Source organism: Trachurus japonicus, chromosome 17 (genome assembly GCF_045865225.1).
Source record: "Trachurus japonicus isolate A0001 chromosome 17, Traja_1.0".
Taxonomy (NCBI): domain Eukaryota; kingdom Metazoa; phylum Chordata; class Actinopteri; order Carangiformes; family Carangidae; genus Trachurus; species Trachurus japonicus.
Window position 1 is genome coordinate 34,543,611 of NC_140923.1, and position 12,023 is coordinate 34,555,633.

The 12,023-nt window shown below is 43.3% G+C and overlaps 1 protein-coding gene across 1 annotated transcript in view; it reads right to left on the reverse strand.

The window, feature by feature from the left end:
• Nucleotides 1-7,918, reverse strand: part of cacna1eb (calcium channel, voltage-dependent, R type, alpha 1E subunit b) — a 57,702-nt gene extending 49,784 nt beyond the window's left edge. The window contains exons 1-2 of the mRNA XM_085805561.1: nt 7,725-7,918; nt 5,099-5,552 (exon numbers count right to left, since the gene is read on the reverse strand). Of these exons, the coding sequence (XP_085661687.1) occupies nt 5,099-5,514 (416 nt within the window). The 5' untranslated portion in view covers nt 5,515-5,552; nt 7,725-7,918. The remainder of the gene's footprint in view (nt 1-5,098; nt 5,553-7,724) is intronic.
• Between the last annotated feature and the right edge of the window lie 4,105 nt (nt 7,919-12,023).

Genomic DNA, 12,023 nt, shown 5'->3' on the forward strand with positions numbered 1-12,023 from the left:
TTGACGCTTCTTTTGGCTCTGTTTTGGTCTCCACCAACTACTGATGGAAATATCAGTCTCTTTACCTATAAATGCTCCACTGTCAACACCTATTTGCTGTTACCCTCTGCTTTAACAGATTTTTTAAGTGACAAACACTATGGCTGAGTCTGGACATGAGACCAATGAGACGAGTGCAAACTGACACAATAAAGTTGTGTTTGTAAAACCAAAGGAAAAAAAACTTGAAAGATGCCAAACCGCACTATAAAACTGAAGGGAACTGCCAGATTCCCGTAGATTCATCATTGTGAAAGACGTCTCATTTTATCCATTTTCACATTGGTCAGAAAAGGTTTAAAGGGGAGCTATGCAAGTTGGGTCCCTTTTCCACTGTTTTGCTAACCCTCCTCCCGGCCATGTGCATTGGTTTCAAGGAGACAGGCGAAAAAGCAATCCATGGAGCAGTGGATAACCTTATTTATTATATACGTGTTACGATGTGTATATTTGTGTAGTCTAGTCTTATCTGTCATAAACAAGATATTACTGGGGCGCCGAGTGGTGCATCGGACGGCCCTTTCCTGCGTGTCATTCGCCCTCTCTTTGCCTCCCCATTTCCTGTCTCTCTCGACTGTACTGTCAAATAAAGGCATGAAAAAGCCAAAAAAATAAATAAACAAGATATTACGGGTTACAGTGCGTTTGTGTGGCAGTGCCGCCGAGACAAGAGCTGGGACACCGGGTCGGGGGCGCTGATATTGCAAGGTTGGTTTTCAGCTTGTCTCTTAGCTGAAAACCAACCTTGCAATATCAGCGCTAGTGTAAGGCAGAGAGCCTCCATTCTCCCCATAACAAGTTACAAGTAATTTATTTAACCATCACAATTACTCCAAAGCTGTTTAATTATGGTAAAAATGTAGCATACTGTAGTAAAAGGGATACGCCAACATTTTTTTTCGTGTCTTGCCTCACTCCCGTGTCCATGACAAGCAGATAGACACCATCCTTTCGACTGTGCAAGGGAGATAGAGCCCGTATCGCCCATAATTAGCTTCGCTCAAATGCTGGAAGTGTATAGGTAGTGTTAGCCTGCCTCCTACCCAAGCCGAAATCAGCAGTCAGAAGCTGATTTCATTTTAGCTCTAAACTCTGTAAATATATCACTTTATCAACATTTCAAACATTTTTAGGTGAGAAAGTAGCCGTTTAGATCAGCAGTGTGTCGTTAATTTGTCTAAATACCAGCTGTTTACAATTTTGTTCAGACGAATTCGGCGCTACTCAAGCTAGCCGTTGTGACCAACGCACTTCCGGTTACTTTCACGAAATAAAACACCCGTTGCCCTTTACATACAGAAAACCATGACGATAGAATTTGTGCTTTTACTTTGAAATAGGAAGCTAACCTACCCTCGATGTAGCTAGCTTGAACCAAAATAAACCGTCCTTGCTTGAACCCTCCGTTTTGACCGATCTCGTCCCGTTACCGGCATTTGACCGCTCAAGATGTCTTACCGGAGAGTTTTGTCAGCTCTGAGACGAAGATCGGCCCGCCGGTTTCCGTTTAGAGTTGCTGAAGAGTTTCTCTAGGGGTGTAACGGTATATGTATTCGTCCCGTGCCGTCACGGTACGGGGTCACGGTTCGGTGCACACAGTCACACGACGAATACGTCTGAGTGAATATTAGAAGAAAAAAAAAAAAAAGTCGAGTCCTCACTCCAATCTAGGTGGCGGTAATGAGCCTCGAAGCTGCCTGCAACTGTCATGACAGACGAAGAAGAGAAGTGACAAGAGTGTGAAGTTAGAGGAGAGAGAGCTCCCTGCTTCATTTATGTCACCGTGGCTTCTCAGTGAAACACAACGGCGGCTGCGACGGCTTGCGACCATAGACTGTAAAGCGTTGCGACTGGTCGACCGGACAAAGTCCGTCGACGATGTTTCACGGATGCGCGGTGCGTCGCTAGAAACGCATCAAACACGTAGCGCATGTTCAACCCGATATGTCAATCACTGGTGCAAGGAAGAAGACAAGTTGTGTGTAACAACTTATCCCGCTGCTTTTAAACCTCTTGACATGAACACAGTCAAAGGAAAAAAGGAGACCGCACACATGTAGCCTACACATTGTCTGATGAAGGGCTGACGCCTGAACGTGTGAGTGACATTAAACTGTCACGGGAGCTTTTAACTAGTGAGCGGTCTCCTTTTTTCCTTACCTGTGTCTTGGTCCAGCACCTAGTCTTCAGTTTTTTTGGGATGTGCGTGTAGATGCCTCTGTTTTATGAACACAGACAGGAGAAGAACATCACCTAAGTAACTGGCATCTAGTCTAATTTAACAGTGTAAACCAACATTGATGTTAGTTTATTGTTTTGTTTTTTTAATAATAATAATTTAATAATTCGAATAATAGTTGCCAGTTGACAAGTGCAAGTTTTTTTTCCCCTCTAGAATTAATGAATGGCATTATAACACTCCAAATGCACTTATTTTATATTCTTTTTTTTTTTTTTTTACTTTTGTAACACAAGACAGATTTTAGTTTTACATTAAATTAGTGTCTGTTGTACCGAAACCGTACCGAACCGTGACCCCTGAACCGAGGTACGTACCGAACCGTGACTTTTGTGTACCGTTACACCCCTACTGATGACTTTAGGTGGAGGCAGGCTAACAGCTTGGACGCACTAGACGCGGAACCGAAGCGCAGCGCCCTGGAGCGGAGGGAGTTTCAGTTCGGCGCACATGTTAACAGGTCTGCCTGGCCGCACATCTCGCACCGTGGAGTGCAGTGCGCGCGCCTGTAGCGCTTCAGTTCGGTTCATTTCTATTTTTCACGCGAGCCGCGCGCGCCGAGAGCGCCGTCTGTCAAGCTGGACAGACGTGGTCGTACCAGACAGGAAGTCGAGCACAGAAAAGGCGAGAGAATCCGGTCAATTTTCAAAATAAAATAATTAAATGATGATTAATTAAGTTGTTGCTTGTCCATCTATACATATTTGACCGTTACGTCTGCACATGAGACACACAGACACATGTTTAAAATGACGTGTGTGTGGAAAACCGAGTGAATACGAGTATGAACGACTGCAGTCAATGTCTGACCGGCGGGAGAGAGGAGGAGAAGTATGCTCCCAGTGCGACCACCCAAGCGCCCGAGAAGCCGCGCGCAGTGCGCGCGCCCAGCTTCCGCGTGCAGTGCGTCCAAGGGGTAACACTACCTATACACTTCCAGCGTTTGAGCTAAGCTAATTACGGGCGATACGGGCTCTATCTCCCTTGTTACTGCACGCACAGTCGAAAGGATGGTGTCTATCTGCTTGTCATGGACTTGGGAGTGAGGCAAGACACGAAAAAAAAAATGTTGGCGTATCCCTTTAAGGTAAAAATCCTGCATAGCTCCTCTTTAAGTAAAACAGTAATGTAATGGTGCTTTTCCACTAGCGCAGCACGGCACGGCACGGCACAGCACGGCACGGCACGCTTTCTTTGCTTTTCCACTAGCCCTAGTACCTGGTACTAGGTACTATTTTTAGTACCTCCTCGGCCCTGGTTCCAAGCAAGCCGAACAATACTAAAACGTGACAGCCGACTGCCTTCCACTGATTGGGCAGAGCGTCGTCACTGGAAGAGTGCGAGCGCTACGTCCGACATGAGAATCAAACCCGGAAATTTCAAAAACAGAGCAGCAACAGCGACCACTGATCTGTATCAAGACTGTTGTTATTCCTTCACCCGGGTGAAATAATGCTGTGTGTAAAACCACACTGTGATCTGTTAACGAGGTGCAGACGGGTGAGTTTGGAGCTGACGAGAGGATCGAAAAAAGAGAGACGGACAATGCGGCCCCATGATCGCCTCCGTGATCGCCTCCATGATCACCCCCGTGCCGCCCCCGCCCCCGCTGAGAAGGTACTAGAAGAACTCAGCTGTAGTGGAAAAGCACCTTTACCGAGCCGTGCCGTGCCGAGCCGACACGTGCCGTTCCGTGAAAGTGTAGTGGAAAAGCGCCATAATGTCATCAGTATCTGCTCATTATGACTACAGTATACAACATGTCTACAGGCTGTTTTCACAACAGAGGGCTTGACACATCTTAGCAGGTAAAGATCAGCGTTGGCTTCGGTCTATTTCCATTTCAACAGCTCAGGTGCTATACATGGCTGCTCACTCCTAAGGCTTACATTTGGAGACAGTTACATGGAACAGAGCCATCTTTAATGTTAGCGTTAGGGTTGGCTTTTTATACTACGACATGTTAAAGGACAATTTCGGCCAAATTCAACCTGGTGCTATAGTTTCCTAATATTTTAGGTCTAAAAGAATGATTCTGAAGATTTTCTATTTAATTGCTCATGTTTTGCAGTATGTCTGTCTGTCCTTGTATCGTCACGGCAGCGTATAATGGGACGGACCGATCTTACGCTGTTTAGGCTGTTTACATCCCCCTTTTTTTTTTCCACAGACAGCGTCAGATGGCGATTCAAACATACACCAAGGGGTTTGTTTACTTCAAGCAAGTGGACATGTTTGTAAACGGAGCTGTTATACAAAGTCTCGCTAAGTTTCACGCAAGACTTTGTATTACAGCTCCGTTTACAAACATGTCCGCATGTTTGAATAACCATTTGATGTCGCCTGTGGGAAAAAAATGGTTTTGTGGGATGTAAACAGCCTAAACAGTGTAAGATCAGTCCGCTCCCATTCATTGCTCCTGTGGCGATGCAGGGACAGACAGAACTACTGCAAAACAGGAGCAATTAAAAGGAATTCTTCAGATTCCTTCTTTTAGACCTAAAATATTAGGAAACTAAAAGCCCCAGGTTGAATTTGCCTGGAATTGTCCTTTAAAGTGTCTGGCCTGAAAAAAAGCCTGGAAATATTAAAAATCGATACAAATTTTTCAAAAATGACATTTGTGGCTTGACCGCAAATGTGCTTTTGGATGAAAGATCCACCAAATAGGTTCAACAGGTTGAAATGTCATACTGCACACGCATTAGAGCATATGCCTTCTTTTACCCTGGTGCTTTCATCCTCCTCCATGGAGATTTATCATCTTTACACGTACAATTTAAAAGGAATCCTTTGCCTCTGAATCTCTTTTATACTTACTCCCACTCCTTCCTGCGGGCCTGCGGCGTGCTCTGGATTTTATGCGCCTGGTGAGCCATGATGATATCCTTCTGCTCCACGAGTCCCCCACGCCGTCGCAGCATACAGTGGGGGCTTAGAGACCCCGAACCCTGATCGGACGAGCCCTCTTCCCGACAGTAAGGCACATCAAAGCTGGCTGCTCGAGGGGGCAGGCCCTGGTATTCGGGGACGGCATGTGGGACCTGCAGAGAGCAGGAGCGAGCTCCCTGAGCGAGGCCGTGGCGGGCAGCCGGGCTGGGCTTCCTCCAGGCCTCCGGCTCAGGGAGGGACAGAGAAGACTGGACATGTGTTTCTCTTGCTGGTCCACAGCTGGATGGAGAGTGGAGGTTGGGCGTGAGGGAGCGGGAGAGGGACTGGTCTGAACTGGTGAGCATCTCTACAGAGGTCAGACGTCGGTGGTTTCAGCATAATGCTACAAGTGAGAAAAAAGGAAAGACAAAACAATGAGTTGAGTGAAAGGTAGCAAAAAAACAATTTCTGAAACACTGCAAAGAAAACATTTCACATGCTATCTTTTACTGAATGCAAATATGAACTGTCAGCCTATGGCTATATTCAATATACATATCTCTTATTTATTCACTTTTTATATTTCTATATTTTTATACATACTATACTCTCATATTTTACCCTGCTAGTCATCAATGCATTTTATTTATGTTTATTGTCTGTCTTGTTTCTACGTGTGGTTGCACTTTAAGGTTTAGCTTTTAATCCCGTTGTGCTGTTGTGCAATGACAAATACGTTCTGATTCTGATTTTTCCTCTGGATTTTTAAGTTACACTGTAAGTGGGTCCACAGTTTTGGATCGGTTCCCATGAACCTGGTGCAGACATTCAAGTTCTGCAGAGGATGTATCATAATCACATATTCCCCTGACTTTTGTCAATGTCTCAACAACTATTGGATGAATTACCACGAAACTGCACACAAACATTCATGCTCCACAGAGGTTGAATTCACCACTGAAAAATGGTGAATCCATGACTTTCCTGTTACATGTTCCTGCTAAACATCAGCGTACAAGCACCATCATGGTGAACACGTTAGTGATTTCATGTTTGGGTTGTGCAGCTTCACAGACCATGGCAAGGGAATGTGCATGAGAAAAATGTAGCACATACTGTATACTGACAGAACAATACAAAACACTTGCAGCTTGAATTCAGAGCGAGATCCACCATTTGTCTAAATGATCCTCTCATCGAAAAAGATCTTTGATACCAGCAGTGCATGATTAGATGAACAAAAGCTTTGAACCAGCAGCCATACAGAAATAGTACGTCAATAATATGTCATCGTACTGGTGGGCGGAATAAGACATTGCACTGAAAGCTGGTTCTAGTAAAAGTGATAAGGAGACACTGGGAGAGGTTTTTTTTTTCATATCTCTATTCAGTCACATGCTTTGTTTCCAGAATACTGAACCTGACATAACAAAGGAGTCAGACCTATTTGCTGCTGCTGCCGATGTCCAGTTAAGCATGTACATGTAACTGAGACAGATAAATACGGGGGGAGGAGATGAGGTGGCAAGGCTGGCAAACCGCAAGTTTCAGGCGAGTCTGTGAGAGACAGACAAAACAAGGCTGTTTCCACTGAGCTGGAGCCGAAAAGGAAGAAGACTGAGTGTGGGAGAGCTAAAGCAAAGGCACAGTGACTCACTCATCAGCGGCGGGGCTCCTCAGACATGAACTGGACACAGTCTGAGTTGAGCTCTGCCCTCAAACGCAGAACAGCGCCTGTCTGAAAGCCTGGAGAGGGTACAAGGTCAGCGCACACATTTACACGGGTGGTTTGATCGCAGCTTTATGCTGCTGATGGGCGGGCTGCCTCTGATTTTTTTTTTTAGCACAGCCGTGCAAGTTCAAAAGATGTGATACCCTGTATTAGAAGCCGGATGTGTGGGGAAAATTAAATGTCAAGGCACTTGTATCAACAGGCACACATTGAAAAAGCGGCAGCAGCAACAAACTGGGATGATATGCAGGGGTGGATCTGTGACATCTTGGTTACTTATTTAAACAAAAATGAAATGAATCACGAAAGCCACCGTTGATAAGGTTGCCTTACAGATAAGAGCATCAATAAGCCTACTGCAGCAGGAAGCGTCCACCTTATCTCTATCATTCATTAAAGTTAAAACACTTTATGCTATTTTATTTGATATATTCTAATTCCTCCTTTCTCCATCTCCTGGCTGTGACCTCCTTCGCTTTAATTAGTGCAACCACTGTAGACTCAGTGGAACAACAGGCAGCCCCCTCTTCCTATCGTTTGTGCAGGTCAGCTGCAGCTCGGTAGTCTTCTAGTAATACATTAAGTAGCCTGTTAACAGGTATTGCTAATTAGGATGCTGTTTTTCTTCATTCTTCTGGAGTTAAGTGGATGATGCACAAGCAGGTGAATAAAGGAGACAGAGAGCACACACACGCAGCAGCAGCAGTGACAACAAGTAGAGATAGATGATTAAGATGCTAAAAATGATCACTGGAGGAAAGAGGGGACTAATGCAGCCCCCGCGACAGGAAGCGACAATATCAATTAACTAATGAAATGATTAATGAATTTGACAGCTTTTACCTCGAGGTGACGCGCGCTCCTTCATCGTCAGAGAGCCCCGCGATCAGGTGGATCCTGAAGCCCCTCTCTCTCTCTCACTCAGTCCCCCAAGTTTAGCGGTTTGAGGATGGTTTCGCGAGGACTCCTTGGGTGATGATTGCCGCTGTAATGCTATAAATACCGCGGAGTGGCTGGGCGCCAGGAGGAGTGTGGATCACATGAACGTAAACAGCCATGGGGACACGGAGCAAGGCATGGAAACAATCCCAATCATCTTCACTCGCAGCCTGCCGCGATATGACTCACTTTTTCTTTTCTTTTTTTTGCGCACTGAATTGGAGGTTGTTGTTTGTTGTTTTTGGTCTTCAAAACTTGGTGAGGAAGGAGGAGGGATTCGGGAAGTGAGATGAAATGAGTTCGGGTGAAAAGGAGGTGGATCATGCAACAGGTCTGCAGCGGCACGGTGTTCATTAGAGACGGTGGTGGTGGTGGTGTGATGCGCTGCTACGGGCTCAGGCGCGTTTACCACTAGATGGTGGACTGAAGCCACGTAACGGCAGCTTCTCAGAGGAAGAGGTGTGCACCGAGATCATGAAACCGGCTGGACTTCACCTGCACCTGCATTCATCTCAGGGCAAACATATAAGAATATGAAGGATTTATTTGACCCCTTGACCCCTTGACCCCCCCCCCACACACACACACACCTCCCCTCAAAAAAATAAATGGATAAGCAGAGCCATTAATATTCATTTAAAGTAGCAATAATTTGAAAATGATGTGACAGTGAGAGAGGGATATGATGCATATGATGCTATTAAATCACATCATATATACCACCCTACTGCTCTAATTTTCACTTACTCTGTTTTTATGTGACCAAACTGTACCTGCCTTATAAAGGAAAGCCTTATTGTTGAAATCTCGCCTGAATCAAATACTATACCAAAGTTTGGCTTGTTTTAAGTTGGGCTGTGACTGACATGTTTTTTTCCCCCCTGGGTTTTTTTGTTGTTGTCTTGTTTTGTTTTGTGTGCTCGCTGATGCCACCATTCAGTACTACAGTACAAACGCATGGAAACAGCACAAAGTCGACTTTATTCAGCTGCTCCTGATACCAGCTCTCACACTGGCTGCCTTCCACACTTCTACTACACACTGCATCGCAGTCTGTACGCCACTGAAAGCCAAAGAGACCACTTAAAGTAGCTTCCTCTTGTCCTCAATGGCTATGCAGGCTACTTGTCATTATATTACTCCTGATTCGTGCTGTCTGACGGTTTTGTATTTCACTGAGATAGTTTTATTGTTACTACCAAGTTAGTTTTTGCTTCTGCTTTTGACATTAGGAGAGTTTATTTACACATGTAGCATCGACAGCTCTAAGTTAAATCAAAACTTATTATTCTCATTAATTGTAAGGTTTACAGCCTGCTGCTTAATATTTTTGGGAAGCTAATTAAATGTGGCATTTACTTCCATTCCTCGCCTCAAAGTATTGACTCCAGCACTGAACAGCTACAGTAAATGCTGTCAGTTTGATATCTATCATATGTATTTGTTAAAGAAACAGATAACAAAAATATTAAAACCCCTCTGAGGCCACTGAGAGTTTCTTCTCTCAGTATTATTCTCAAACTAGAGCCAAGGACAGAGAATACTCTTTCTGTGATTAAAACACAGCCACAATGGTCTGTGTAGTTAATTAAAAGGTCAGTCGTGTTCATTTTAACCAATCCTGTTATTCCCCGAGCTGAGGGAGAGGTGTTAGCAGTGGGACTGAGAGCAGTGCAGAAACCATCTGCTGCCACCAGCACTGAAGGATAAATGAAGACTTCAAATCCACGCATGCTACACACTCACATTCAATCTCTGTTTCTTTGTCTAAACCTCTTAATTTTTTGTGGGACAACTTTACACATCTCTGTCTTGGTGAGGATTATGTTATTCTTTCATCGCCTCAGTCCCCTGAAGCAGCATGACTGTATTGATGAATTGCAGGTACCACTGACCAGAGGAGGTTCAGATATCAACTGACTGCAACATCCCAGTTGCTGTTGTAAGACATGTTTGCGAGGATTATGTGACATGAAGAACACTGAGTATTTTCTAGTGTCCTGATACCGTATTGTGTGTATTAGATATGGATTTATGTAATCTAACAGAACCATCACTGTGAGGAAATAATTGCCGTCTTATCCTCTAGGCACGTGGCCAAGTGGATGCATGGGGAGCAGACGCCAAGACGCCACAGAAAAAGGAAAGGATAAAAAAACATCAGGTGTATGTTATGTGTTGAGGGACGTGCATGCTGTTCAGAGCATCAGACAGTTGGTAGTAAATGGTTGGCAAATCAAATCTGGTCTGGCATGAGAGGCTGCCCTGCAGGTAAACACTCATCGCTTTGTACGCTTGCTGCTTCAGATTTTACAGACTCCAGCTTGTTTGTTTTTTTTCTTAGGTGTTTTAGGCTTAAACATATGAAAAGTCTTAGCATTTGTAGGGTGACGGACAGTATTAAGCACTGAAGAGGTTTAGTGCAATACATATGTAGGGCTAATTCACCCTAGGCCGCTCAGGGTTCATACAAATTCATAGAGACGATTGATGATTTTTCAGGACATTTTCTATGATCTGATACGATAGACAGGAAATCACTGCATATGCTGTACAAACATGCTCCAGTCTGTGGGAATCTAAAATAAGTGCACCGTGCTTATATTACAACAAATCACAGGGACTATTTGTAAATAAAATGTATCATTATTATTACCACCATTAATTCATGATATGACTCACTTTTTCTCTTATGAATCACAGTAGCCATTGCTGCCTGATTACCAACAGCACACACTGTTGCTTACATTTACCCCTCCCATCTCAAATTGACAACTAAACGTACTACGAAGTTGAACTGAGGTTATTATTAATCTCCACTGGATCTTAACAGTTTCATATTATAACTTGTTAATTAGTAATAGGAAGTGACGCCTTCAAATAAGTTAAACCAGAGACATTCTATATTGCCTAAGAAGGACTTTGGTTAAACCCACAATAAAGTCAAACACTTCATGTCACATTAATTGTGTTTTACCCATAGGTTTTACCTGAAAAAGAGCAATGGATTTCACGGGACGCAAACAAAGATGGCGTCTTTTAGCAAAACATTAGCTGTTAGCCAGTTTGACTAGCACACAGCTGGGTTCCCGCTAATTAATGGTTTAAAACAAGTTGTGAATAAAATAATAATAAAAACTCGCACAGTTACCAACCAACAGTGACTCGGGTACAATTAAAGGGTAGTGCAACTTACATTCTTCAAAGTTTAGCCCACTTTAAGCTGTGAATCCAACTTGCACACATGCGACGAGACCTAAAGGTGCGTTCACGGCCATGCCAAATAAATCCGAGTGAGGAAAGATGTAGCTACCTGTTCACGTGTCTAAAATGTAAAAACGATTTAATGTCTTTCTGAACTTTGTGTGTCTGAGCCATAGGTCTGAGCTGCATTGTACCACTGTGTGTTTAGAAGGATCTTATGTGTAACTGGTGTGAATGTCAAATGAATTTATTAAATGATGTGTTCCACTTGTATTAAAAGCTGCAAAATGATCTAAAACCTATGTCTAAAACACGTTTGCTTTAAAACCAGAGACCTTCACTGCTCACAACTAGTCACCCTGGTTCACAATAAATTCGAATGAAGCGTTCCTGCTTAAAAAAAAAAAAAAAAAAAGCAACCGGAAAGGGTGTTTTAATCATCAAGAGTCAATTTATTTTCATATTCTAAAATTCAAAGGACATAACAGGATTTGAGAATAAATCCAAGGTTGAGTGCACAAAAATGTTTCACTGCAAGCGATTATGTACAAGAATGAAATCAACAAATCTGTACAGAATTCAACAGGTACTGCATCAATATTTAGAGTCGACTTTTTGAACCTAATAACGTAGACTAGACCGGACTTAGATTCATTTGTACTCAAGATATTTTTTTAAACACATCACATTAATTAATTTACATTATAGTGAACTTTGTTTGCTGAATTAAAAGTTCACCTTTAGTGCATTAAAGACCACTGTATGTTTGTTTGTTTTTCATACATTAAAGATTAAAATCCCACCAAGGTAATGCTATGTGGCCTAATAAACAGGCCTAAGTTGTGAAGGAGAACAAACCAAACAAATGTCCTCTCCTTCTGTTTACCCAAACATGCCACCCATAAATACACTGGCTAGCGATTACAATTTGATTGTACCATCATTGTGTAATTAATGTGAACATTAGTGCTTCATGTAAGCATTAAGAACCAATTGTAA